At 51.5% G+C, this 26515-nt stretch overlaps 1 protein-coding gene across 3 annotated transcripts; it reads right to left on the reverse strand.

Moving 5' to 3' along the window:
* Positions 1 to 841: 841 nt before the first annotated feature.
* Positions 842 to 26241, reverse strand: LOC126560755 (putative protein kinase C delta type homolog). Of its 3 annotated transcripts, none has more exons than XM_050216884.1 (15): positions 26141 to 26241; positions 25704 to 26056; positions 25458 to 25573; positions 24766 to 24851; positions 24533 to 24662; positions 12693 to 12794; positions 10498 to 10680; positions 6924 to 7060; positions 6655 to 6828; positions 3445 to 3599; positions 3214 to 3361; positions 2966 to 3145; positions 2729 to 2875; positions 2432 to 2577; positions 842 to 939 (listed from the first exon to the last, which is right to left on the reverse strand). In XM_050216884.1, the coding sequence occupies exons 1-15, from the start codon at positions 26234 to 26236 to the stop codon at positions 849 to 851; spliced, it is 2244 nt and encodes a 747-aa protein (XP_050072841.1). In that variant the 5' UTR covers positions 26237 to 26241; the 3' UTR covers positions 842 to 848. The 3 variants fall into 3 exon arrangements, with proteins under 3 accessions (XP_050072841.1, XP_050072768.1, XP_050072697.1); XM_050216811.1 differs by having other exon boundaries at positions 25458 to 25594; XM_050216740.1 differs by lacking the exons at positions 10498 to 10680; positions 12693 to 12794; positions 24533 to 24662; ... (2 more) ...; positions 25704 to 26056; positions 26141 to 26241 and adding an exon at positions 15665 to 20963.
* Between the last annotated feature and the right edge of the window lie 274 nt (positions 26242 to 26515).

The raw sequence follows: 26515 nt of genomic DNA on the forward strand, positions 1-26515 counted from the left end.
TTGCGGTTTTTTTGTTTGTTTTGTTTTGGTCGGTACGAGGAAGGATCAAATGAGAATAGAGGGTAGAAAAGATGGTAGAAGATACAGACAACAACAAAACAAAACACTGCTCCGAGCAGTAAATTCTTCATCGCAATAAACGGGGGTTTCTTCGACAGAGAAATTAGGAGGAACGAAACAGTTTAAAAAAGGAATGGTTTAACTACGCTTTTGAAATCATCTCTACTTCTTGCGCTTCAGCAACAGTTTTCATTCACTAACGCTTCCTTGGATTATGCTCTCTAGCTCGTTTTGAGGCTGCTGTTCCTTGTTTGGGGTGAGGACTCTGGCAGACGCCACCCTAAACACGATGTCTAGCGTGTCGACCCTATCAAACTGCGCAGAATCTAACTTCTGTTACTCCCTTTGCATGCCGGTCGCACACGACGTAATATAGGCCGGTACCAACGCAACCCACCCCATCGAACTGCGGACAACCAATAGGACTGTCTAGTCCACGAGGGGTGCTGAATAGGGGCAAATATAGGGGACAAGCTGTTGCTTCAAACCTGCAACCGTTGATTCCCCTTTGCCGTTGGCCACACAGCCGCAGTCCAATACGGTGCAAGCAAATAGGGCTCCCGCCTATACATCTCTGTCACCACGTTCGCCCGCAAGGTTCGCCCGCTCCCTGCTCCGCCAGCTCTCATGTCACCCATCTTTCTACACGTTTCGAGGTTCTGCGTTTTTTTTTGTTTTTCGTCGTGTCTCGTCATTTTGTACATCTCTTGGTTTTGTCCTCTGCCCTGCTGGACAACCTTAGGGCCATCCATGCCCAATCGCGGCCCCAGTTTAGACTACAGCGGCGCTTAGAAGATATTGTACGTCACTTTAATATCACCGCACTGGGGGCAGAAGTACATTTTCTTCTGCTTTTTCTTCTGCTTCTCCCGTATTTTGCTGTGGCGTTTTGTGTTTTTGTTTGTTGATACAGTGCAAGTTGATACAATACGCAGACATTCCCGTTTACGTTATCCGGCGAACCGTCGCCCAGCCAGCCAGCAAAGCGATTTCGTTTGTGCATAGGATTTTGGATTGTGGGTTGGGAGATAAGAGCCGCGAGTTATGCGCGGCGGAGTGGTGAGGGGGAGTAGCGGATAGGGTAGGACACGCGGCACGATGAGCACGGGTTGGAACCCCCCCCGTCCACCGTCCCGGGAGGAGCGTAAGGTTGAAGGAACGTTGTAGAAGGGTATGCAGACGAAGCACAGAAGGGAGTAAGGAATTACACGATGAACAGAAGGAAGGGTAGAGTTTATGGACGAAGGTTGTGGAGGGGTTTGGAGAAGGAGAAGGAAGGTGGCGAAAGGAAGGAACAGGTTGTAGAGTTCGGTAGGGTCGATAATGGTTGAGGTTGTTACAGTTGTTGGGTTGTTTTTTTTTTCATAGTTTTGTTTTGGTTTTTTTTGGAAGGATTCAAAGGATGAAAGGCATAGAGAGAAAGAAGAGAGAGAGAGAGAGAGAGAAGAAAAATAAAGAAAGAAAGAAAGAAAAACACATTAACGTTTATCCTCCGAGCAGAAGACGATACAGGGACGAGACTGGGTGAGTGATGATCTGCTGCATGGGCCGTGCATGAAGGTAAGGGAGCAAGGTTTCGGGTTATTGTGCGGTTTTTGCTTTGCATTTCTGCATGTTTCGATGCAATACAGCAAACAGCAACGGTGCGCCGTGCAGTAAAGGTATATGGGCAGTATGCCATTGTCCAAAACATCCAACAATCCTCGCTGTCATCTGCGATTGCGCGTGACTCAGAAGAGTTTTAGGGCGTTGGGAGTTTGTTTTCTCGTTGGAGCAGTGGGCGGAATGAGTGGCGAACAGGGTGACATGAGACGGAATGGCGCAGTGAGCTAACGGGCGAACGTAATGAAACATGTTGTGGAGCGAGGACGAAAAATACACACACACACGCAAACACACGTACACACAATTTATACATTAAGCAATGCAAATACGGACAACACTCTGCAAGACCGGCGTAATACTTCGATAGAGGTATAGAGGGATAGGGATTGAGCTTCCTGAGCGTATACAAGATGACGCGAGTTTAGCAAAAAAAAATGGTGAACAGGATGCGATCCGAGAAATGGAAGAGCGATTTATCCATTACAACATAGTTAAATACTACCAATTAAGCTTAACACGTTCTACAGCTAAGAAAGGATAGGAAGAAGTATGGGGATCTCTGCGTCTGCGAACAGACATCAGGAGACTTTAGGATACCAGTGCTAGCGCCATCACCACTACTAAAAAAAAAGTATATATATGTGTACGTCTACTACTTCTAATATTACTATCGCTACTGCATGGGAACGCTCGGGGTACGCTAGTGATCTAGAGTGTTTGGAAGGTAGGGGATAGTGTAGAAAGGGCTGAACTATGGGATATTCACGTCAGTGTGTTGTTGGGGTTGGTGTAGGTAAATCCTTCGAACTGGGCCTGATCCATCGAGGCAAGGATGTTCCGGTCGATGGGTGTCAGCCGCGCTCGCTCACGAGTGAACTGCTTGTCAAAATACTGCGTATCGAGTGGATGTCGCTGTGGATGGGAACGAGTAGAACGAAAGAAAGAAAGAAAAAAAAATGGCGGAAAAAGAACCAGAGTTACAACTAACGTTACGCGAAGGATCCCATATCACAGGGAAGAAAAATAAGAGGAAGAAAAAAAAGCAAACTCCAACAACACTTACGACTTGGGGCTTGAATGGTGGTTCGATGGCTCGTCTCTCCAATTTGTCCCAGATAATACTATTGAAGAAGGGGTGATACTTGATGTCGCTCTCCTCATCCATCGTGTTGAGCACACCGAGCCGTATCGAGGCATCCTTTTCCAGAAGCTTGCGTTGATGCGATAGAGATTTAATGGCAAGAAGAAGGGACAGTTAGGCACGCTCGTGTGTCGACGCACAACCACCGGATGAACCTACCGACTGTAACAATCGTAACGCTTCCTTGGAGAGATAGTGCGGGAACCAAGGTATCTCGTTGCAGATGGACCAGAACAGTTCATCCTCGTCGCAGCCGCTGAACGGTGACTGGCCGACGAGCATTTCGTACACCAGCACACCGAACGACCACCAGTCGACGGCTTGGTTGTATTTTTGCCCCTGCAATGTTGCAATGCACTGGCTTAGTGGGAGGTTGCGCTAACTTTCACCCTAGGCAGCAAACTTACTTTGATGATTTCGGGCGCCATATAATCCGGTGTGCCGCAGAAACTGTCCGCCAGCTTGTCCAGGTAGATCTCAAGCTTGCACATACCAAAGTCCGCTATCCGTACGTGACCGTCATAGTCAAGCAGCACGTTGTCCAGCTTCAAATCACTGTGAAAAGCATTCATAAGTTTTTTTTTTTTTGTATTGTGCCCAAAACCGAAATTTTGGTGCGAGTGCGGCACGATACGTACCGGTAGACGATACCCTTACGGTGTAGAAATTTGAGCCCCGACACAATCTCGGCAGCGTAAAAGCGGGCCCGTGCCTCGGGAAACCGACCGCTCTGTTGGATGTGGAACATCAAATCGCCGCCGTTCAGGTACTCCATTACGAAGAACAGATGACTCTGCGTGGAAGTGACGCAACGAGTACGGTTAGTTTAGGGCTTTGATGGGTTACTGTGAATACATTTGTTGCACCCTGTGGATGTCACCCTGTGGATGCTCCCCCCCCCCCTCCCCTTTACAATAATTTTTAAATTATTTACAAGACCTTTATCGAGGTGTACAGGAGACCAGCAATTGAAGTCCCACAAGACCCTAACTTCTTCTAACAATCCTGCCTGGCAAGCACTGTTTTACAATAATAGATTTTCAAAAGTAAAACAAAAATGTAGGATCCAACCAAAACCAAAGAAGTATAATGACAATTTACTTCTTCTTCTACTCCTTGGCTTAACGACCTCTAAGGTCATGCCGGCCAGAACAGCTTGGGCGCCACGGATTCGGACCAGGCTACAAAATTCGGAAGCAGGCGTGGGAAGGTGCCCGCGTGCCGATGGAACGGGACCCAGCGAAGCTGCAGCACATCGTCGGGGAACTGTTTCCGGTGTTCTGGGAAAAGTGTTGGAGCGACAGTTACAGCGCAGACTTACGGAGCATCTCGATGCGGCGGGCGGTCTCGCTGATGCCCAATACGGATTCCGGAAGGGACGCTCTACTATGGACACCATCAACAGGGTGATCGCCAATGGAAAGGTTGCGCTGGAAACAAAGCGCAAGGGCGACCGACTGTGTGCAATGGTGACCATCGACGTGAAGTACGCCTTCAACACGGCCAACTGGACAGCGATTGGAGCAGCTCTGCAGCGAAGAAACACGCCATTGTACCTCCAGGTGTTGCTGCGGAACTACTTCATGAACCGCACACTCCATTACGAGACGGACGAAGGAATGGTTTCGCTACCAGTGACGGCAGGTGTTCCGCAGGGTTCGGTTTTAGGGCCAACACTGTGGAACGTCATGTACGACGATCTTCTACGTCTGGAGCTGTCCGGGAAGCGTGCGGACATTATCAGATTTGCGGATGATGTGGCGTTCACCCTTATCGGGAGGGACCCACAGGATATCAGCACCCATGCTACGAGGAACCTGGAGATGATCGAGTGTTGGATGGACGGAGTGGGTCTGAAGCTGGCTCATCAATAGACGGGCTACATGATCTTCTGCACACATCACAACCCGCAAGGAGGTCAACTACAGGCGGGGGGGCACACGATCATTTCCACGGAATCGCTTAAGTACCTCGGCGTCGAGCTCTGCCGCAAGCAGCACTATGGCCGGCATCTGAAGAAGGTTTGCACCAAGGCGACGCGTATTGCAAATGCCTTGACCACTCGTTAAGCGGCACCATCGTGGGGACGGACACTTCTACAGAGAGACATCCATCGCACCACCGTTCAGAGAACACACCGCACAGGAGTACTTCGAGTAGCTAGCGCCTTCCAGACGGTTTCCTACGATACAGCTTGCGTGGTCGCAAGTACTATCCCGCTGGTCCTCCTCCTAGAGGAGGATATTCACTGCCATGACGATAAGGTAGCGAGGGGATATACTGGACCAGACATACGAAAGCGTCGCAGAGAGGAGACCATGGCACGCTGGCAACAACAGTCAACAGCCGGAGCAGAGCAGCAGGGATCGCCGGGAATGAAGACGAGGAGACTTTTCCCGGACATTATGTCCTGGGTAAATCGTAAGCACGGAGAAATATATTTTTATCTATCTCAACTCTTTACAGGGCATGGGTTTCTCCGGAGCTACTTCGTCGAGGAAGGCATCCTCGACGGCTCCCCAAACTGCCCGGTGTGTGAACATGACGTGGAAGATGTCGACCACGTAATGTTCCACTGTCCACGGTTTGTTCGGACCCGCCTGACGATGGACAATCTGGCGGCGAAAATGTGTGCCAACCGCGACACATGGGAAGCAGTCCGGACTGCCGCTCGGACCATCTTCAGAAACCTCCAAGTGAGGTGGAATGAGGAAAGTCCACCAACGGCAAGACGGAGGCGACAACAACGAGTGCATTGCACAAACGATCCTGCATGGAGTACTACGCACATCAGCGCATCGGCAGGTTTCGGATCAGGTCGAGGAGTGGTTTCGTTGGGTCGCATCGGTTGCCGGGTCCGCTTCACGGGCCCAGCGTCACGATGAATCCCACATACCCCATCTTGAGGGTAGATCTATAGCCGCAGACCACCTTCCGAGATGGGGACCTTTTGAAGATTCCTTCCCCGTTAACAAAAAAAAAAAAATGTCATGCCGGCCATCGAAATGGCTTGCTAGACCGCGATACCACGTAGTTGGTTAGTCAATCCTCACGACGGGGGGACGGTCTGAACCCCGGACAATTTATTAAATAGATCAATATCCACAATATCATATTTACAATTTTGAAAAAAATAAGAAACTTTATTATATTGGCCATCACTGTAGCATCAAGTTTGCTGTAATTAAAATTTGACAAGCAAAGCAAACTATTGGTTGACATGTTTTATGTTTGCCAATTTTAAAAAGAGCAGCTCGATTAGACGGGGAACGGGTCCAGATGGGATATGAAGCTGTCTACCACCTCTAGCACTGGCCCACCCTCAATTTAATGGTTCAAAAGCTCTATCATGTTTATTGCAGGGTTCTGACGCCGTAAAAAATCGTCGATAAAAGATAAAATCAACAAACAAATCAAATTTTCAACGTAAATAAAATAAATCCCAATTTGGGCAGGGGATGCAAAATCTATCCGCCACCCCGCAACCCACCTGCCGTTTGTTTAAACAATGTATAATCTTCCCGTTCGAAATCCCTTTCAAATGTCGGTCAATAGGTACGGGACCGTACGTTCGCAGTGTTTCGGCAGAGAGCAAACCAAAAAAAAAGGGCATCAGCAATGCACCACAACGAACCCGTTTTAGCGCGCGCGTGAACATTTGCCGAATTCTTGCGTGGCGTAAAAATAGTACTGCGTGGCACATATCCCACAGGAGTACGCCAACCAGGCAAGCCCACGGTTACGATGTGACTTCCTCGTTCTCGGGGGCCCGTGCGGGTTGATGAACCGGCGTTCAGCATGCGTTCAGCAGTGTGCGCAAATGCTGCTTACTTAGGCGTAGTACTTACGTCCGTTTGAAAGGTGCAAAAGAGATGGCACAGGAAGGGTTGCTTGGTGCCGAGGGCCAGCACCTTGCGCTCGATCAGCGTACAGTCCACATCGTCATCCTCCAGCACGACGTCCTTCTTCAAGCACTTGATTGCGTAACAGTAGTCGGAGTTTTTCAGCTCGGCCAAAAACACCTGCCAAATAGAAGGTGTTGGAATGTGGTATCGATTAGCTCGGGGAAGGTGTGCTGCCAGATCTCGGCCCTCTAGCTGGTAGAACCTTTACTTACCTTGCCAAAACTGCCCTTGCCCAGCACGGTGAGAAAGTGGAAGTCGTCCACGTTGTACTTCCGGAAGCGCGGTATCACTGTAGCGGGTGCGGTAAGCTTGCCCGTCTTCTGGAACTGTGCATAGGTGTAGGACGTTTCTGATGCGACAATAAAACAGACAATATCAGACAACAGGAAAGCTAACCGGGGCACCAAAGAATTTGCTTTTACGAAATGATCACAAGCGAACGAACGAAATTAGATGACCGATTGAATGTCACTCCCGAATGTGCGTAACACCTGCTTACTGACCCATGCTACACTAGAAACTATAACGACTTAATTACACTAAAACACACACACACACACACACACACACACACACAAAACACCTTAAAGTTCGGTTTCATTAGCACTCCCGTTGCAGCGGCGAAACAAGATGCAAGGAAAGCAGCCATCAAACAGCCGAATCCACCATGGCCGCTCCACCGGTGCAGCATCGTTTCCCAGTATAACCAGGATCTCCTCCAGCGATATGGCCTCGTTGCTAGACGAATTTCCATTATCGTTCGGCGTGTTGTGCCCGTTGCGCCCAGCGATCTCCTCCGAGTGCTCATCCGACGGCAGCGGTTCCGCCATGAAATCATCGTCAAAAATGTCAAACTGATGTATCTCCTCGGTAGCGCCACTGTTCGCTATCGCCTCGTCCACCTCGTCCACCATCGGCAGCGACATTTTGAACGCCCGTCTTTGCTCGCACCGAGCAGTATGTTTCCAAAAGATTGATTCGTCCGTCTTTCTTGGGTGATTGTAAATCACGGCCGGGCGGGTGGTCCTTTCCGGGTCTCGCTTGCTCTCGTGCAGAAAATGTTTCACGATGATCGCATTCAGCACTCCACCGAGGTACACTGCGCCGTGTCGCTCTGCATCCGGCTGCGACCCGCGTTCGGCTTCGTCCACCGTCACACACTGCGTACCACTATCCACCGCCGACTTGCGTTCGCTGAGCTTCAGCTCTAGGTTGACCGGTTCTTGCGAAAGCTCAAGTATCTCCAAAGGATCGCACACGTGCGCACTGTTCTCGTTCTGGAGTCGGTATGGAAGTTGCTTCAGCTCGCCCTGCTGCATTTGCTGCTGCTGGTGCTGCTGCTGCTTCTGGGGGGCACACTTAATGGCGGCTCTCTCACGCTTGACGGTTTTTCTTCTCCCTCGCTTTCGCTGTGGCGAGATTCTAGGCACGGTCGGGCTTTTCTTCACTCGTTTCCGGGGCACAGGGGACGGTTTGGACGATGCGTATTGTGCGCATTTCAACACTACCCGAATAGTTGGTTCGCAGCGGAATGATTGTACGGACGGCTTCATCCTCTAAGTGCTTTTAAACTCCAGCCCGACCTAGTTCGCCGCTGCTAGTGGTCGTACGGTGGGCAGCGCAGTTGTGTAGGCTCGTATGGGTGCCACGCGCCTTTTGTGTGTGTTAGGTTCCAGCACGGCTATTCGCACAGGCATGTACGGGCCCTTTCAACACCGCCCCACACACAAAAATCATCCGTAAGCGCGTCACATGTCCCCTTTTGTCACATGTGTTTGTTTCGCTTTCATTCTAAACCACACCACTGTCCGCTCACGTTTATGCTGTCTGTGTGTGAGTTTGTTTGTTTTGAGTGTGTGCTACGGAAATTCTACCCTTCTACACAGCATTTCGGGTGTGTCAAATGTCACAGCCTCCGCTTCGCTTCGCGCACCCTTTCGCTTTTCAGCCTTGGTAGATCTTGGATGGATTCGTTGTGTGCTAGCTCTCGCACACATACGTTCAAAATTTGCAAACACAACGATAGCCAAGCCATTCCGGAATACCCTCAGTAAATAGGTACGATTGTGTATGATTAGTTCTCTTTCATTTGAATCTATTAATAAGTACCTTGGTTCAACCTTTTATTGACCATAATGACGGCAATTACTGGATGCACTTTGTGCATTTTTGTACGATGAATCAGGCAAACTTTGAATGCTGTTCTTCGTACAGCGCTGAGCAACACCGCCGTTGCGTCATGTTAGAAGTTTTCCCGGTAGAAGCATGTGTCAGCCATTTTTTTACGCCATTTATCTACGATTTTGAGGTTAGAAGCTTTGTTCTCTCCCCAATTCTTCCCTTTTTGGAATTTTGGAAAATGGCTTACGAGGCTTGCTGATGCCACAAAGTTGGATAGGCAGAGTCCTCACTATGGGAGGGCGGTCCAGATGAAGGTTTGGATGTGGGTCCTGTCCTGTCAAGATCAGCCCTGCTTTCGCCTCTGCTACCGTACGAAAAACCTGAGCTTCTTCCATTTTTTTTTTTGTGCCGCTGGCCTCCTAGGCAGTAAAACTGGTCTTATTTTTAACCGGAAACAGAACTTGTCTGTGTGTCTCCTTTTGCAGTTTCGGGTTTTCGAAGTGTCACCATTCCCACAGCGCACGGTGTGTGTGTGTGTGTTGCAGGACGGGAGCGAAGTGCGTACTGTCTTTTGGCAATTTTAGAATTTGTTCTTCCTTACGTTAAGGGCTTTTCTATTTCTGCTTAGTTATGTTGTCTGCGTTAGTCTGCCATTTTAGCGCTGTCTGCAAAACTGCGGTTGAGAAAACAGTTCCAGACGAGATTTGATCCCCAATTCCAACTCCGATGGCTTTGTGGGCCACCAATGTTGAATAAATTCTACATCAAACATTTCTTCACCTCGAGGAATTTCACAACGTGGGTCACATGAAGGTCCGAAAAATGTTCCACAACGCGTAGGCTGCTTCAGCATCTTCTCTCATGCATCCTCCCACTCATAGCCATCCGGGGCAAACCTCGCCAACATTTACATTTTCCGCCATAGGGCGGAAAACAAAAATACCGAGACTGCAGAGAGGGAGCTGTGAGGAAAAAGGAAAAACCAGTAGCGGGAGTTTGCCCACATGCTCGAAACGTTCGAAGGAAAAAAAAAAAAGCTGGTACTTCTAGATGGTCCGAGTCATCGGGTCGCCAACGGTGAGGGTGACTGATGATTTCAAAAAGCAAAATTCATCTATCTTTACATACACCAACACATACACAAAGCAGTGGAAAAACTGAGTGAGCGATCCACACCGGTCCACATTTGGGGAAATGATGCATGCGACCTAAATAGTTTTGACCGCTTGTGTGTTTTTCGTTATTTTTTTGTGTACAGCTGAACGGAACGCAACTGTCTGCTGTCGGAGGCGGATCAAACGGTGAACGAACCAAAGGAACTTCCGATGTTTGTACGCGACTCAAAGGGAGTACATTGTTTTCCCAGATATATTGTGCTATTCCCGTTTGAAGTCACATTGCAAAGCATTCCAAGTCTGCTGCACTTATGTTGGCTAGACTGCTTTGATCGCTTCACTGTAAGATATCGCGAAGGAGTGCATCATCCCGCAGTAGAGATCTTAGAGATTCTAACTCTAACCCGAATGTTGGGGCGCAAAAAAAAAAATTGAAAACCGAATCGCGCATAAGCTACCACAGGTGAAATGGATGCCACGTGCCCTAAATAACGTACGCTCTTAAACAAAAAATCTGAAAGAAGCCAAGAACGTAATGCAGCGCCGTTACCTATCTCTTCCTCCTTGACGGTGGATGACGCGGAAGCGTTACTCGTCGTTGCCGTTGACATTCCGATACCGTCGATGCAATCGTGCTCGAACCGGGCCACCGACGGGACGGGTGTCTCGATGCGGTAGGCCGGATTCGCGCTCGGTGGCACCTTCGACGGTGAGTCTCGAGCCTCGTGCACGCCTGGAAACGAAGTACCGGGTTTGTTTGTTTTGTTTTTTTGGAAGATTTTGCCCAGGACCTGTCCTGGACTACAGTCAGTCTACACCGCCGCAACAATAAATGCCAACAAAGCTGCCCGACCTTTCATCAACAGTAGCAGGACCGTTGTCCAAAAATCATCCATCACACCGCGGCATTGGTGAGCGTTACGTTGAGCAAACGCTCGAGTGTCACCTACTTCCCCAGGGAGAGCGGGGGATTGGGATTGCGGGGTGGAAAAATTTCCCCCGAATTTGGCAAGATGCGACGCGAAGACGCCCGCTCGCGTCTCACGAAAATTCATTCCGCATTCTCCGTCGAAACGTCGCGCAAGCTTCACTTGTGAGGTGAGGTTTTTTGGGGTTTTTCGCCACCGCCCATCTGCCCGTCTGCTGGCACACGAAAGTGTTGTAGGGGTGCAGCGGACAGCGTTCGCCGAGCCGCTGACGTTCGCGCGAGCATGTGTGGTTTTTTTTGCTGTGATGCTGCTGCTACAGGTACGTTACGGCCTGTTTTATTGGCATATATTCCACAAATTTGTTACGTCGTCCGGAACGAAGGGTTTTGTTGTTTGTTGATTTTTAGAGGATTATTTTTTTTTTTTCGGTGGCCCTGTCTAGCTTTTGGGGAAGTTGCTTTACAGCTGATGCTGAGCGCTAGTTTTCAACGAACCATTAGCAATCTTGGAACACAGCAGCTGCGTGTGTTATTACCTAAGCTGCTGAGCAAGGGATTGATTTCTGAGGAACGCAAAATTTAACTTCAATTCCTAGCATTATTTTTATCACTTTCCCAGGTACGGTCTCGATCACAAGGAAGTGTTCGAAAAACAAAAAGCATAAAGACAGGTCGAGGGTGTAATAATTCCTCCCGATGGATACTTCTTTCTTAGCGGTCTAGGTTGTTGAGCTGAGATCTGAGAAAGTGAAAAAAAAAACGAAAGCAAAAATCTGCGCCGTGACTGCGCGTTGCTCGCCCCAAAGTGACTGACTGCCAGTACTCGTTTTGCTGGCACATTTTTTTTTGTTTGTAGAATTTTAAAAGACAAACAGACGAAAGACTTGCGTTGCATGGGGGTCGTGATGAGCTGTACGCGGCGTGACGTGTTTCTACCACACCCTTTTATTCCTGACCAATGTTCTCGCGCTGTCGCAAAGCAAACGCAAGGGAAATCTCGTCCATTTGCTCGGATTTGTACAATTTTCCTATACGCCTATCATTCGATAAGCGGGAGCTGCGGGCCTTGTGCAACCGGTAACCAATAGCGGTCCGTTCACCCCACGCCACACGCGGGGGTTGGGTGTGATTGTGTGCCAAAATAATCCGCTGACGCTACACAGGCCACCGCTAGACGCTGTATATCTGCAAGGGTGATCGTTAATTTTCGCGAGCGTTGTTTTCGTTCGGTCCCTTGGCGGTTCTACTGTCAGCCTGGTTTGTTGTGAGGTGTTATAAATATTTGCACCTCATTTGCATTCTCGTTGGTTTGTGTAGGGTTTGGCTTTTCTTTTTCTGATGCTTTGTTATCTGATCAAGTTTCCGACGTGACGATATGGTTCATTCTTACAGGTAGTTTGCGAAAAAATGAAGCTAAACAAAAACCCACGGGTCACCGTGAGGACTTCTCGGCCGCAGTTGGAAAACCGATTGGAGGTAATGCTTCTTCAACGACATCCAACATTGTTTGGTTGGATGAAGAAATATCTCCCTAACTTGATATCACCTGCTGCTAGTCATCAGGAGACTAGCACCCTTCTTTTTGGCCTAACGATCTTCTAGGTCCGGACGCCGGACTAGATCCAAAGACTTGCTGATACCACGGTAGGGACTAGAACCCCGGAACTGCCATGTACCGTGTGTCCCAAAAAATGTCGGCCCAAATGAAATGTACCCATGTTTTGACACTTCATCACCAATTATTCCCCGTTTATCCCGTATCGGGCCGCTTGTTGGCATTTATCGTTGTACAGCGTTGTGACAGTGTTGTGGTTTACCTCGCCGTACGGAGGACAGTGCCTCGACGATTAATTTCTGGTTGACGCCGCATAAGTTGGCCGCTAGCTTCTCGCACTTCTTATGACAGTTGACGTCACAGTCTGCCGATAGTGACAGCGAGAGCGCGGGGGCACAGCAGTAGTTGTTGAAAGGGTTGAAAGGGAAAACGCGCCGGAAGGAGGAGAATAAAATGTGATGAAAAAAAAGGAAAGCATAATCTGGGCGACGCTGCGAAGGTGACAGGTTCCGTACATGCTCCGTCTGTGTTCCGATCCCGTGTTGTTCCTGTCTAATATTTCCAACTCACTCTCGCTCTCTTGCTCTCTCTCTCTATCCCTCTCGATATCTTATTTGCATCTTCCACATCTCTCAATATCTGGCTATGTTTGGAATAGTGTGTCTATTTCCGCATTTAACACGCTTTTTTTCCCGGATGTGCAAGTTTTAATTTCCCACCCGCGAAACAAAACGACACACAACAAACTCGGATCATTAAATCAGGCCCGGTGAATGGTGCAGAAATTATAAGTGAGGCGTATTCACTAGTCAACAAGTTTATGACAATCTCCGCTCGTGCCGAGGATAACTGCTTGCCCGCCCAAGACTCGCCGGCGGCAATTTCGTATACCCCCAGCCAGGACTGTGGGTTCCCCTGCAATGCGAAGGGCCACCAGAATCGGTGCAGTGCGGTGCGCTAAGAATAAATTTCTCGAATAGAAATAGATCGAGAATTAATTAGCCTAATTGCATACCGACCATGATAGACAGTTGGCGTTCGTTCTGGCGGCATTTTGCCGATGCTCACTTCGCCTGATCTTTCGCGGATAATAATAATGTTTTTTTCCCACACCCGACCCCAAGAATAGGTTTTTTTTTATTGCATCCTCGATCCAATATAAAATTGCGATGCGCTGCACGCATTGCAACAAAACCCCATTGCAACAGCATGCCCGTGTGAGGAAGAAATATTTGAAACCTAAGAGCAAACTGCACCTCAAGAGTGCAGTACTTCAAGTTGAACCCACACCATCGCCAGCGTTTTCTATTCCCGACGAATGAGGGCAGAAACGTTTTGTGGGATTAGCGTTGCAAGATGGATGGACTTGTCTACAATGATCCACCTATTGATTCAGCCCTCTGTTCTGTACCATCAGTCGGATGCCTTTGAAGCTAAGCACTACAAAGCATCTTCCACTGCATACTTTCACTGCTCAACCTCGCCGACCTACGGTAGGTGTATCTGGAGCATGAAAACATGTAGAATAATATAAACAAATCTCGTCTGCTCGCTACGGTGCGGCGTATAGTCACTAGAATCGCGATCATAGCTAACGTTTCTTCTTGGCTTAGCGGTCTACTAGGTCACGCCGATCCATCTGCAGACTGGCTGATACCACGTAGTTGGATAATACGGGGGAGGACGGTGTCCGGATGGGATATGAGCTCCGGTTCTCTGCCGTACGAAGATCGCTGCCATTGTCGGATCGCCGACGGGCTGCTTTTTGCTTTTTGCAAAAGTAAGTTTTGAATAGCGATAAAAGCAAAACACAATATCGCATGTGTTTCGTTTGCCGGTAATGTCTGGCCAGTGTTTTTTTTTCGAGCAACGGAAAACCAACGCTCCAAAACCGTACCGTTGTGGAGTTTATGAAGACGAACAAGGTTTTCTTGAAGATCGATAACAATTCGGAGACAAGATGTAAAACCCGATTTTTTGGTTCCCTTCTCACGGTGATACCGCTAACGTGAGGCGAGACCTTCGCTACGGCTACGGAGCGTTGGCAGCCAAGCCATAAAGCGAACTTCCCGATATTCGTGGTCATAAATCGGGGATCATGTAACGTCCAAACTGCCCCGGCCGCCGCACGCAAAAGATGCGTGCAGTTGCGCACAGACGAGGACGGTTCCGCGGGCAGCCATAAAACGGGCGGTCCTCACAAAACGATACCGTTTTGTGGCGGTGACGTTGGTATCGTTTCGTTTTGGTGATTGTGAATTGTTTACCGACGGTGCGAAGAATAGCCCCATGCCCCCGTCGAAATGTCCCTGAACGCGGACATTATCTAATCCCCTGCCGGTCGGTTTTGGGTCGTGGTCGCGTGAATCGCAAGTCACCCGACACGTCGATGTAGATCGGCCGCAATCCCAAACATGCGCTTCGCGTGTGTTTTTGCGTTCCGTTCCTTTTTGCGTTGGGGGTAGTATTTATATTTTTAGCTACCACCCGCACTGTGTACTGGCGGGGGTCCTACCGTCCCTTCGTCCAGTACCAGGGAACGAAGGATCGAAGGTTGTTCGATTCGTTGCTGGTGCTGCGGCCGCAATGAGCTGGCTCGCAGACTGACAGTTTAATCGTGTGTTTGTGTGTGCGTTCCTGAGACGAAGTCTCTGTCTCAGGAAGAAAGTACTCCAGGGTCATTCGCGAGTTACCCACCTGTTGCTAGTCGATCAAGTGAGTTCATCAGCGGACCCGACGACTACAACGAAATAGCGCACGAGGCAGTGGCGGACGCGAGGGAAGATGATTGAGTGCAGAACGATAAAGGACCGCACCGCACAACGGCGAACGTCAGCGATGACATTGAACTTGACTTTCACGGCGTGACGTGCCGCTACCACCGTGGCTCGACTGCCTGCCGGTGGCTTAGGCGAGCAGCGAGGATCGGTGTGGATGGATGAGGATCGCGTCCGCAAGCGGAACCGATTCGATCGCGAGAGGATCGATCAAGACGAAAAACCACTCAGCGGTACCTATTTTTAGGCGCCGATTGCGGATGCTTCGCATGTGGGCAGGAAGTAGCCACCACCAGCTCGAAGCGTGTTGCTGATCGAATTTCGAGTGTCGAACAAACCTCGCACGCGGAGGGTTGAAGGTGGATTGACAGTACGTACACAAGGTGCCAATTGGCTGGACGAATGATGAAGGCGCAATAAGGTGGAAACAGCTTGACAACTCTTGCTCTTTACTTACCGAGCGCTTTCTTCGGGCTGATGGGTGCTGTACCGCCACCGTAGAAACCGGAATCGTGGCTGCTCGTGCTGGCGCTGCGTACCTCGTGGCCGGCCCCGATCGAGCGTGCCCGCTCGTCCTCGTCCAGATCTGCCGGCGTGTTGTTGTTCTCGTCCCGGGCCGGAGGTGGTGCAAACGAGCCACCGCTCTTCCGGCTGCTCGTGCGCGGTTCGGCATGCAGCGGGATCACCATCGGATTGTCGTAGATATCACTGAACGGGTCCGATTTCCCTTTCTGCCCTTTGCCCTTCGCCTGCTGGCCCTTGCCCTTCTGTTTGCCGCCCGTGCTCGAGTTTACGCTGCTGTCCGTGTTGATGTCCGAGGTGGCACCGTCCAAGATGGACACCGCCTCGGAGGACGTTTGATCGGTGGTGTTGGTGGAGCTGCTGGTCGCTCCGCTGCTCGTTGTGGTCGAGGTGCTGGTGCTTTCGTCGTCACTGCTGCTGCCACTGCCGCTGCTACTGCTGCTGGTCAGGTCCGCCTTCCGGTTGTGCCGATGGCCGTGCCGCTTAACCTTCCAGAGTGGGCGCGGTCGGGCCACCAGCACTATCGGTGATTTTTCCTCCTTCGAGTAGCATTTGCGCATCTGGTCGAAGTTCAACTTGACGCGCTTGGTCGGATCGAACGGCTTCTTCTTCTCGGGCTTATCGTTCGCCATATCGTCGTCGTCGTCTTCCTCCTCCTCCGATGACCAGTCGTCTTCTACGCCTGAGAACGATGTCTCCGATGCACTGTCGTTATCGACCAGGGCTCCTACACCAGCAGCTGGAACACCTGTAGCTTCCTTGCTGTCCCCTTCACTGCTCAATAACAACACCTTCTGCTGCTGCTCGGCACCTGCTGCAACTACTGCTGTCTGCTTCTGCTTTGGTTTCACCACTGACGGCTGCGCGACGCCCGTGTTGTTACGATCGCGAACGTCCACTGCAGATAGGTCACTCAGATTGTCTAGCGTGCCGAATTTATTCTTCGTCAGCTTCGCCCCGTTCGCGATCGGCTGCTTCGTTGCATTCGGTGTCGGTGCGGGGGCCGCCGTCTCGATGGCTACCGCCACCGGAAGCGCCTCGGAAACTATCGCCGACAGACATTTTTGGCATTCCTTCACCTCCACCTCCGTCCCCTTCACACCCATGTTGAGCGTGATTTGGTTGAGCTTCGTCTTCATGCGTTCGAGATTCTGCTGCTGTTGGGCGAGCCGGCGCTGTTCCTGTTCCCGGTCGGCCTGCTCGCTTACTTCCGGTTCGGGCTTTGGCTTCGACGCGGCGGGCACCACTTTCGGTTTAACCACCTTCACCACCTTCTTCACGACCACTTTCTTCGCCGGTTCTGGGTCGGGTTTGTTGCCATCTGGACTGGGAGTTGTTGGAGTGACAGCAGCCGCCGCGGTGGACGTGGTTAGCTTACCGGCTGCGGGTACGGTTGGCTCGACCGGTTGCTGTTCCGCTTTCGGTTTCGTTTTTCCCTGTGCCAGCTTCTTTTCGGCCGCCGCCGCAATGTTGGGTGCGATCGCTTTGATCAGCTCCTTCGGCGACAGTTTTTTAGTGTCGAGTGCCGCGATCGGGATGACATCCTGCGCCGGAAGTACTTTGGCAACGTTCGCTTTCGGAAGCATTTGCTCGGGAAGTGCTGGTTGCTTTGGTTTGGGTCCGGGTTCTTGGGTGGGGGGCTGCTTGGCTTTCGGCGATGGTAGCTCCGGTGGGGTGACCGGTTTCGGTTTTGTTGCCGATACCCCGGCAAGGGTGGTAGGCTTTGTTTTGAGCGCCGTGCCGTCTGGACTGGCGTTGGGTTTCGCTTTCGAAAGGAGTGGTTCTGCTGGTGTATTCGATTTCGCTGGTGCCAACGAAAGATCGGCTGCGGAAGTCCCTGGAACGTTGGTTGATTTTGTTTTCGAAGCAGTGGCGTCTGAGGTTGTGCTTGGTTTCGCTTTTGCAACGAGCAACGCTGATGGTGCCGTTGCCAAATCTTCCAATGCGGATACCCCCGGAAGGCTAACACGTTTACCGTTTGGAGCAACGACGTCCGGGCTCGTGGTGACAGACTTCGGGGGTTGGGTCGCCAACATTTCTGATGTCAGGGAGGAAGGTGCTTTCGTTTTTACGGTTGGACTTTCCGGCGGCGTGGTGGTTACCGTTTTCGGTAATTTAGTTTCAGCAAGCGAAGGAATTGCTGGCTGAACAGACTGAGCTACTTTCGCAGGTGCCGAAGTGTTGGAGTCTTTTGCCTTCGCCAGCGGAGCAACTTGGTTTGTTTTTATTGTGTCTGGTTCGGGTTTAATTGGTTTAGCTGTCTGGTCTTCTGTCTGGGCCGGTTGTTTTGTTATCTTTTCGTCTGCTGCAGTGGGTTTCACTGACGGAGCTGCCTCCACATGGACCGGAATTTTCAAACGGTCCGAAGAAACAGCAACGGTTTTGTCTGCTGCACTACACTTGGAAGGGACTGTTTTCTTGTCACTCACCGTTGCAACTGTATCTTGCTTCACCGTTACTGGCTCAGCCGGGGCCTTAGCAACGTCGAGCGTTTTAGGCAGCTCCAATTTTTTCCCTTGTGTGTTCGCTTCTGGCGATTGCGGTTGCTTCGGGGTCGTCGGTAAGCCGGGGAATGGTTGGCTTGGTGAAGCGGGAGGTGAGTCTTCTTCTTCGGTCGTCCGGAGCTGCACAAGTTGCTGCTTGCGCCGCGCAAAGGATACCGTCTCCCGTGTTCCGATAGTACTCCAGAAGTCCACATCTTCTGACGATCGTTTCAAATCGATCGGTTTCTTGCGCAGAGCTAGCTTGTTGGGAACTGGTTTTGCAGGCTCGTCCAGCTTAGCCTTTGTTGCCGGTTGCTTGCCAGTGGACTCGGTGCTAGACGGTGGTGGCGAAGCTTTTGGCTCACTTGATGGAGCAATTGGGGTGGATTGCGATTTGCTTGCGACGGTCAGCACACCAGAATCTGCCTGCTTTGGAGTTGGAGCAATGGTCGGTTCGCTAGATGGGAGGTCTTTTGTTTGCTTTACATTTTCTGACGTTTGACTCACAGCGGGTTGAGCTGTGACATTACTTTTGAGCTCCGCCGTCGGTACACTGGCATTTTTTTGGTCAACCGATTGATTCTTGCTCGGAGCTGCAGTCCCAGGGGCAGGCCTCTCGACAGTGGAGCTTTGGGCTGGATCTACTTGCTTCAGTGGTTTATTGGAAGCAGTTTTGATTGCAGCTTCATTGCTAGATGTGACCTCACCGCAGCGCTTGCCACCATCGGGTTCGACAGATTTCTCATCCACTACTGGCACACTCAATTGCAGCCCTTCTTTCGGTTTGACTGATGCGTTACATTCTATCGGTGATGTCGTTTTCTTTTCCGGTTCGCTCTTCTTCGTAGCGGGCTGTAAGCTGGGTTGCGCCCTAATATCAGATTGCACGTTTGCTGCATCTTTTGTGAATGGAAGATTGTTTTCCTTTGGCGAAACGTTTTCATTGCTCGCTACCGCCTCCGTTACGCTCGGTTCCGGTAAATTTTCCACCGTTTTCTTACGCACGTACGTCTTTATGCCTGTCTTCGCTAGCTTGCGCGGCTCCGCGCTCAGTTTGGGCGTCGCCGGCAGCGCTGGCGTGTCGGGAGTTCCTGCCCCTTCGACACCGATTTCACTGCCGACGCTCGTCGAAGCCTGCTTCGACGCATCTTCCATTCCATTCATCAAATCGGCCCGGTGTGACTGTGGTTGGTCCACGAGGACCAGCTGCACTTGCTGCAGCTCGGTCGTTTCCAACCGCTGCCCGCCAGGGGCAATCGGCTTCTTCGCGACCGTGTCTTCAGGTTGTTTTTTCTTCTTTTTGGGCAGCTTAAACACCGTACACTCTTCGATTGATTCCAGCTCGGCCACGATTCGGGGCGGGACCGCATTCTCCACCACCACCACCACCGGTTCGCTGGCGGGCTTCGTTTCCAGCTCCGAGTCGGGGGTCGGCACGGGCAGCACCTTCGTGCGGGTGCGCTTAATTTTCTTCAGCTTTCGCTTCTCCGCAACCTCCACGCCCGAGTCCTGCGCGATTTGCTGCTCGAGTGCCTCCTTCAGCCGCTCCTCGAGTATGTCCGGGGCAATGTTGTTCGCGCCCGCGGCTGCCTTCTTCAGCTCCTCCTGAAACTGTAGCAGCTCATCCTCGATCAGTTGCGACGCCCGGCGGCGCAATTCGCCCGCATTCAGATCGTCGTCCAGCTTGTCCGAGCTGATGTCGGCACAGATCTCATGAAAGCTCGGTATCTTCACGGCACTTTTGCGCCGGATCGTGCCGCGCCGTTTCGGCACTGGTGAGCGCGTTGGTGGGTAGCTAGATTCGGCCGTGCCCACCGGCACACTCTCGTCGTCCCGTATCAGATGCTTCTCGAGCAGCAGCTCCCCGGGCGACTTGCTCGGTTCGGTACGGGTGCGCGGCCGTAACGAGAGCTCGTCGCGAAAATTGTCCCGCCACGAGGTACCACCGGTCGCCCTTACCGTCGGCGGTTCCAGCAGCAGCATCTCCTCATCAAACGTAGGCTCACCGCCGACATCAGGCAGCGTTAGCCGATCGCGACCCTCGGTGCTGCCGCGGCTTCCCCGCGATTTGCTACGGGCGCGAATCGTGTTCAGCCGTACCACCGTACGGTTGCGGTTGATTGTGGACCGAGCGCGCCGCTGCTCGCTGCGCTCGTTAAGCTCTTGATCGCGTGTTGACAGTGGCGTTACGCTGGACAACGCTCCACCAACGGAGCGATCGGTCTCGGACAGATTGATCGTAGCGGATCCGATCGACGAAAGTAGCGCCGTATCCGGCGAGCATCCACTGCCGGGACCGGCATAGTTGGTCGGCGACGACCCAGCATCCAGCAGGGCCGATGACCGATGGTGGCTGGACAGTGGGGTGCGCGCACTGCCCGCATACTTCGACGCCGACACGTCAATGTCCGCGGTGTTGATCGTGCGTCGCGGCTTTTGGTACGTTGGCGAACTGTGACCATGGTGGTGATGGTGGCCACCCAGGAACTTGGGCGAGCTGACACGCCCGAGTGCCGCGATTCGGGTGCTGGTGAGCGGTGTCTCGGTGATCGGTGTCAGCTTGGGCACGTAGCCCCGCGTAAAGGAGGGCGCGGTACGCGCGCTGGCGGATGACAGCGGGTTGGGAAAGGTGCGCGACACGCCAACATAGGTGGGCGGACTGTAGGTGGACGATCCAACCGAAACGATCGGCGTCGGGATGATGGGCGTATTGCCGACAAAGTTGTGATACAATTCCGAATACAACGGCATCTTTTCAACGGCTTCGAGGGTTTGCGCTAGAAAATTCTTTTCGTCACACACACACACACACACACCACCGTGCTCAACTCGCGGGCTGGATCATTCGGGTGTCGGGCAACATGACGCAAAACTCACTATGCATTTAGGTTGTAGTTTAGACAAATGGAGGCAACCAAAACAAATCTAACTTGCACACGTAAAGCTGGGAACACACGTACACACATACAGCGGGCAACAATTATTCAATCAACCAAGGGATGGTCCGAACGGGCAAATACCGTGCCGGAGAATCTATGCAAAAGCAAAAAATAAAAATAAAAAAAAACTACGGTTGGTCCCGTGATGAAAGTGTACTAATCAGGTTCGACGGCTTGCCAGGTTTGCTACACCCTCGGTTGCGATGCGTTCGGTAGGTATTCGCGTCTGTCTCTCTGCCCAAAAAATTTATTTGCGTTTCAGTTCAGACATCCGCTTTAGTAAACTACATAAATTCGATGCGCATTCCCCTCACCGCCCACACTCTCACACTCTCTCTTGCGCGTGTTATCTTTGAAGACGAATTTCACTACTTCTCATCACTTTTTACACACACACACACACACGTACTGATACACGGACACGTAGAGTCAGCCGTTCCGGAGGTTCGCTGGTCCGGGTTGACGTACAACGTACATGCTGCAAGGTTACTTGCGGTCAACGCGTGTTTAAAGTTCCCGCAAAACGGTTAGGCCGCTCGTGGCAGAACGACACGTCCGAAACTGAACCTCAGGCCCCAATCCAAGTCACAATCGTACCAAAAAAAACCCCGGAGCTTCGAAGATTCGCAAACAGACACGGCCAGTACCGTCGCTGGCAGCGGACACTAGCAAACTGAGCCGCCAGCGAACGGTCGCGCATTAGACCGCAGTGTTCACCCGCCGGGGGTTTGCGCCAGATACGCGAAAGAGAGACCCCGTGCTGCCGCGTCTCAAATCTAGCGCACAAGCTAGGGACTGTTCCGGGGCCGACCAACAGCGGGATGACACCCTGATTTCCCTGCTCGCAAAAACCCGTGCGGTGAGCAGGTAACGTCCGCACCGAGAGCCAGCGGGCGGACGTTGCCCGTCACTCGGTGTGGAGTGTATAAAAATGAAGACACCGAGAAGAAGACACTGAAAACGAAACCGCAAAAGAAAAAAAAACACACACACACACAGACAGATCACCACAGACATAACAAGCAGCGATTTCTCGCTCAGCCCGCTCTCTTGGAGTGTGCGCATTTTTCGGCTAAATTCCTCAAAATAGCATTCCCGTTTGTCGGAGATGCTACCGCTCGCAGTACCCGAGCGACGGAACAGTGCCGTGTTGGGAATGGGGTGGAGCCGCGGGCCCCCGTGACGTGACGTCCCGAGAAAAACAGCTGACGCGGTGCGCGGTCCTGGGGTGCGTTGCTGAATGTGTGCGTGAATCATGCGATCAAGGGAGGACACCGACCACCCGACTGGGCTTTAAATAAATACACACGCATCCAGCTCAGGTAGCCAGGCATCAGGTGATCTGGGCGAGAGCCGTCCCTTCGAGCTCACTGGAGATGCGACTGACCCATGCCCAAGCGTTATGCATGATAGTGTGTAATCTACTATTTAAAAAAAAAAAACCCACCCAAATGTAAATGAACTATTGACACGAGCTCGTGCCCCTCCGCACCACATCCCGGTGGTGCGCCCACCTTTTTGCTCGCAAAACGCAGCAGCAGCACCGCTGACATTTTGGCAGATGATTTAAGGCAGTCGGCCGACAACGGCGGTCGGTTTTTGCTTGCGCTGGGGAGGGGGGGGGGGGGCTAGGGTTTTTTTTGTGATGTGTGACATCTTCCATCTATGTCTTATTTTTCGTTACGGGACCAGAAATAGAAATACCGTAATACCGGTTGCGGTAGTCGGTCGGTCTCGGTGTGTTTGTTTGACACCCGAGGGGGGGGGGGGGAGGTGGTGGCGACTGGCAAACGATGCTACTTTTCCCTACAACCCTCCCCCCACCCCACCCCACACCTCCCCACGAAGCGCTTCCATGAGTGCCGAAGAACCGATCCCGTTCCAGACCGTGACCCCAAACAACTACGCCAGAGGTTAGGCAATCAACATCGAGTTGGCATTTCCTGTACCGCCACTTGTTTTGGCAGCTGTTATTAAAGGGGGGGGGGGGGAGGGAGGGGGGGGGAGGAGGCTCGCAAATTCGCAACGGCCGGTACCGAATGCGTTACAACGAGCCATTGATCTCGTGCTGAACCTTCGTCGTTCGGTCGTCACGCCGGCACGCGCTACTTCCCCGTCACTACGGGTGCGTAAGAGGCGTGAGCGTTTGCCAATATTTATATCCGGCGGAAACATCTGTGCCTGTGCGTCGGGCACGCGGTTTGTTTATTGGTGTAACAAGTGCTTCCATGTCAAGATCAAGCGGCCACAGGGCGGGGGTGTGCGTCTCGTGCAGTGAGAGCGCAGGTTCGGCAAAGCACAATCCATTAGTCCGCTTCTTGCCCCCCCCCCCCCCCCCCCCTTCGCCCAAACATGAGGGTGTAAACAATGGCTGCCATTTGCGCTTCACCTCGGGCGGAAGGGATTATAAATCATAAAAGCGAATTTTACTATTCGTTGCAAAATGGTCCTCCTACGTACGTCGTAAGACCACCCTTCGTTGTGAGGAAAGCGGCACAATTGTCACACAGTTTTGCGTTTTGCCGGGGTACAGGGGGGTTGAGGGTGGTGGCCTAGAATTCCCAAGTTGGTTGGGAAGGGGTGAAGGGGGGGGGAGGGAAGAAGCAGGTGCCGCTCACCAGGAGAGTGTGTTTAAAAATATGCCGACAGTTATTTACGTCCACTCGCTAGTTTGTGATGGTCAGCGCCCCCAAGCGGTCAACCGAGTTAAAACCGCCACAGCCCCGTACGTGCGCACACGAGTCGGTGTTCGAGGAAGTGATCGAATCTCGACAAATGTATAACATGAGCGATAAGTAGATAAATAGAGAAGCACGGGCGAAATAGAGAGGGAGAGAGCGAGAACTAACAGAAGAGACTAATCGAGAATAAGTGAGAGTATAATCGGGCAATTATTAGACACACCGCAGGTACGCATGGATCTGCAAACGCTCTCTAGTTGATCCATCCACGATCCAAAATTTCGTCTTATGCAATCAGATGGAACGATATAGGTACGATCGTTTGTGTTTCGATCGCCGACAGCGAAGATCGAGAGAGAGAGAGGAGACAGATACTGAGCGTATACTAATGTGCGAAATGAGCGTACCTTTGCTCTAAAACTCCGACGAAAAACAAAAAAAAGGTCGACCAAAAAAAAAAAAACTGTTCGAGTAACCTACGCAGTTTAATTTGAAAAGCGAAAGTGCCCTCTCGTGGGAATCGATGGAAACGTAGCATTAAGAACACTTTCACAAGCCCATCGGAACAACAGACGGCAGCGGACGGAACGGTGTTCGCGCGAGACGGTGCAGCGGGTGCTCGCTCGAGCTGATCTGCTTGCCTTCGGACTGCACTGTACTGAGCGTGGGCAAAGATGGGCAAAACGGTACGGGCACTTACCTTCGCATTTCAACCCTTGGCGAAAGAATCCGTACAGCAGCGAGCCGCAGTGGTCGCAAAATGTCGGCGACATAAAAGTGTAAACTCTAAAGCGATGCGGTAAGTCTATTTTGAATCTTTCCCTTAAATACTGTGAAGTAAAACAAAACCGGACAGGCCGGGCGGCAGGATGTTAGCTAGTTCGGGCACGCCGTTAACGTTGTGGGTGCGTTCGCCACCGCGGTGCTACTTACAATTGTACTTTCGGAATTAAAACTAGATTCGGAGCATGTACCGAGCAGCTTATCGTGGCACTTCTTGTGTACGGCGGTTTGGCATGCTGGCAGGAGATGCAGTGGGAGAAATGGAGAAGAACACACAATAGGAGAGATAAAACATGGACGGGCATTGGATTCGAGCATTGGATTAAACAGTGACGGACAACAGAATAAGATCAGCCTTTTGAATTTTCCAAATTCACTGACTAAGTTCACGTCAGTTTAGGTGGCGGATTAATCTATCGCGGTCGCCAGGGGCCTCACCGATCAAGGGGGATGGGGATGATCTCTATAGAGAGAGAAGCCTAGTCTCGTCGGCTAGAGAACCGCCTGTGATTAATAGTCATACGCACTCCCTCTTGGTTCAGTTTGTAATCCCCTCCTCACTTTCAGGAGTTCCTTATGAGGAGGAAGAGGCCTCGGTTCAGTGGACCTCGGTTGGACCCCGATAACCAGTCCGCCAAGGGCATCCAAACACCTTGATCCGCCACTGCTCAGATTGGTATCAGCGTGAATAAGAGTCTGGAGATTTCTTAACTGATCCTAATTTACAAAAAAAAGGTAGGATCTTATTTTTTTGTCGGTCACTGTACAATGACAACAGCTTTTGCTCTCTGTTAAATTTCTCTTTCCCTAAGACAAGAAAAAGGTTCGCAGGATCTACTTACTCTTGCACTGGTAACCCTGCTTGCCAAAGCCCCACAGGAACTCCTTGCAGAAGGCGCAGAACGTTGGCTGGCGGAAAAACTTGGCGACAAACTTGTGCCCATTGATCTCGTGCGTTCTGCAAGAGAAATATCTTGTTCTAATGAAAAGAACGACACCGAACAACAACAGAACGATCAATTGCTAACACCGCCATTGGCGCTCGAGCGGAAATTCTGTTCGAATTTAAGAACGATTGCGCTACGTACCGTTGGTGTTTGATCGCACCCCGACGCTTGGTGATGTCCCGCGCCTTCGTCTTCTGCACAAACTGGGCCTGCTGGGCGGACTGTTGCTGCTGGGTGGACTGTGCCTGTTGCTGCTGCTGCTGCTGCTGCTGTGTCGTGAGACTGCTGGAGCTAGCACCGAGCGGAAGCAGTGGCGCTACGGTCGCTACCGAGGAGGAGGAAGAGGTGCGTACGAGCGGCTGATGCTCGCTGTACGCCGAATAGTAGCTCGAGTTGGTGGAGGACGAGGACGACGATACGACCGATTGGAGCGAGAGCTGCTGCTGGTCGCGTGATAGATACGGCCGCTGGGATTGATTTCTGCCGCGTGCTTGCTGTTTGATGGCGATGAAAACACAATGGAACGGCAGCTTTTAGAGACACAGAGACGCAAAAGGATCGGTTAATGGCACACCTACCTCCTGTGCGTTGCTGCGCGAGCCGCGGACATTGCGTTGGCTGTTGCTCTGCCCATTTCCAGCTCGCCGTCGTCCATGGGCTCCAGTGAAGATCATTTTCAGGGTCGAAGGCACAGGCAGGAAGACGATATGCGAACCCTGCTTACGATGAAGCTTCCGGAGTTCGTGTGTGTGGGCAGGTGTGAGAATGTAAACAAAGGGCGCCAAACACAAAGCACACCTTTTTTTTTTGGTGATTAATACAATTTTGGCGAGCCTAGATTGTCGCAAACCGGACGGTACCACTGCGTCTGGCCAGACACCCAACTAGCACCGGACCGGTGGCTGACGGACGTGGCTGTGCTGCGCGTTTTTGCAGACGTATCTGTGGTAGAG

The sequence above is a fragment of the Anopheles maculipalpis genome, chromosome X, assembly GCF_943734695.1.
Source record: "Anopheles maculipalpis chromosome X, idAnoMacuDA_375_x, whole genome shotgun sequence".
NCBI classification, from domain to species: domain Eukaryota; kingdom Metazoa; phylum Arthropoda; class Insecta; order Diptera; family Culicidae; genus Anopheles; species Anopheles maculipalpis.

Bases quoted from the DNA above. Each gene is read 5' to 3' on its own strand.
- LOC126560755 (XM_050216740.1), bottom strand. From the start codon at position 20,963: ATGCCGTTGTATTCGGAATTGTATCACAACTTTGTCGGCAATACGCCC. The intron at 7,061-15,664 runs GTAAGTAAAGAG...TTGTCGCATCAG, and splicing joins CAGCCCGAAGAAAGCGCTCG to AAACGTCCTACACCTATGCA. The intron at 3,146-3,213 runs GTAAGTTTGCTG...GCAACATTGCAG, and splicing joins TGGCGCCCGAAATCATCAAA to GGGCAAAAATACAACCAAGC.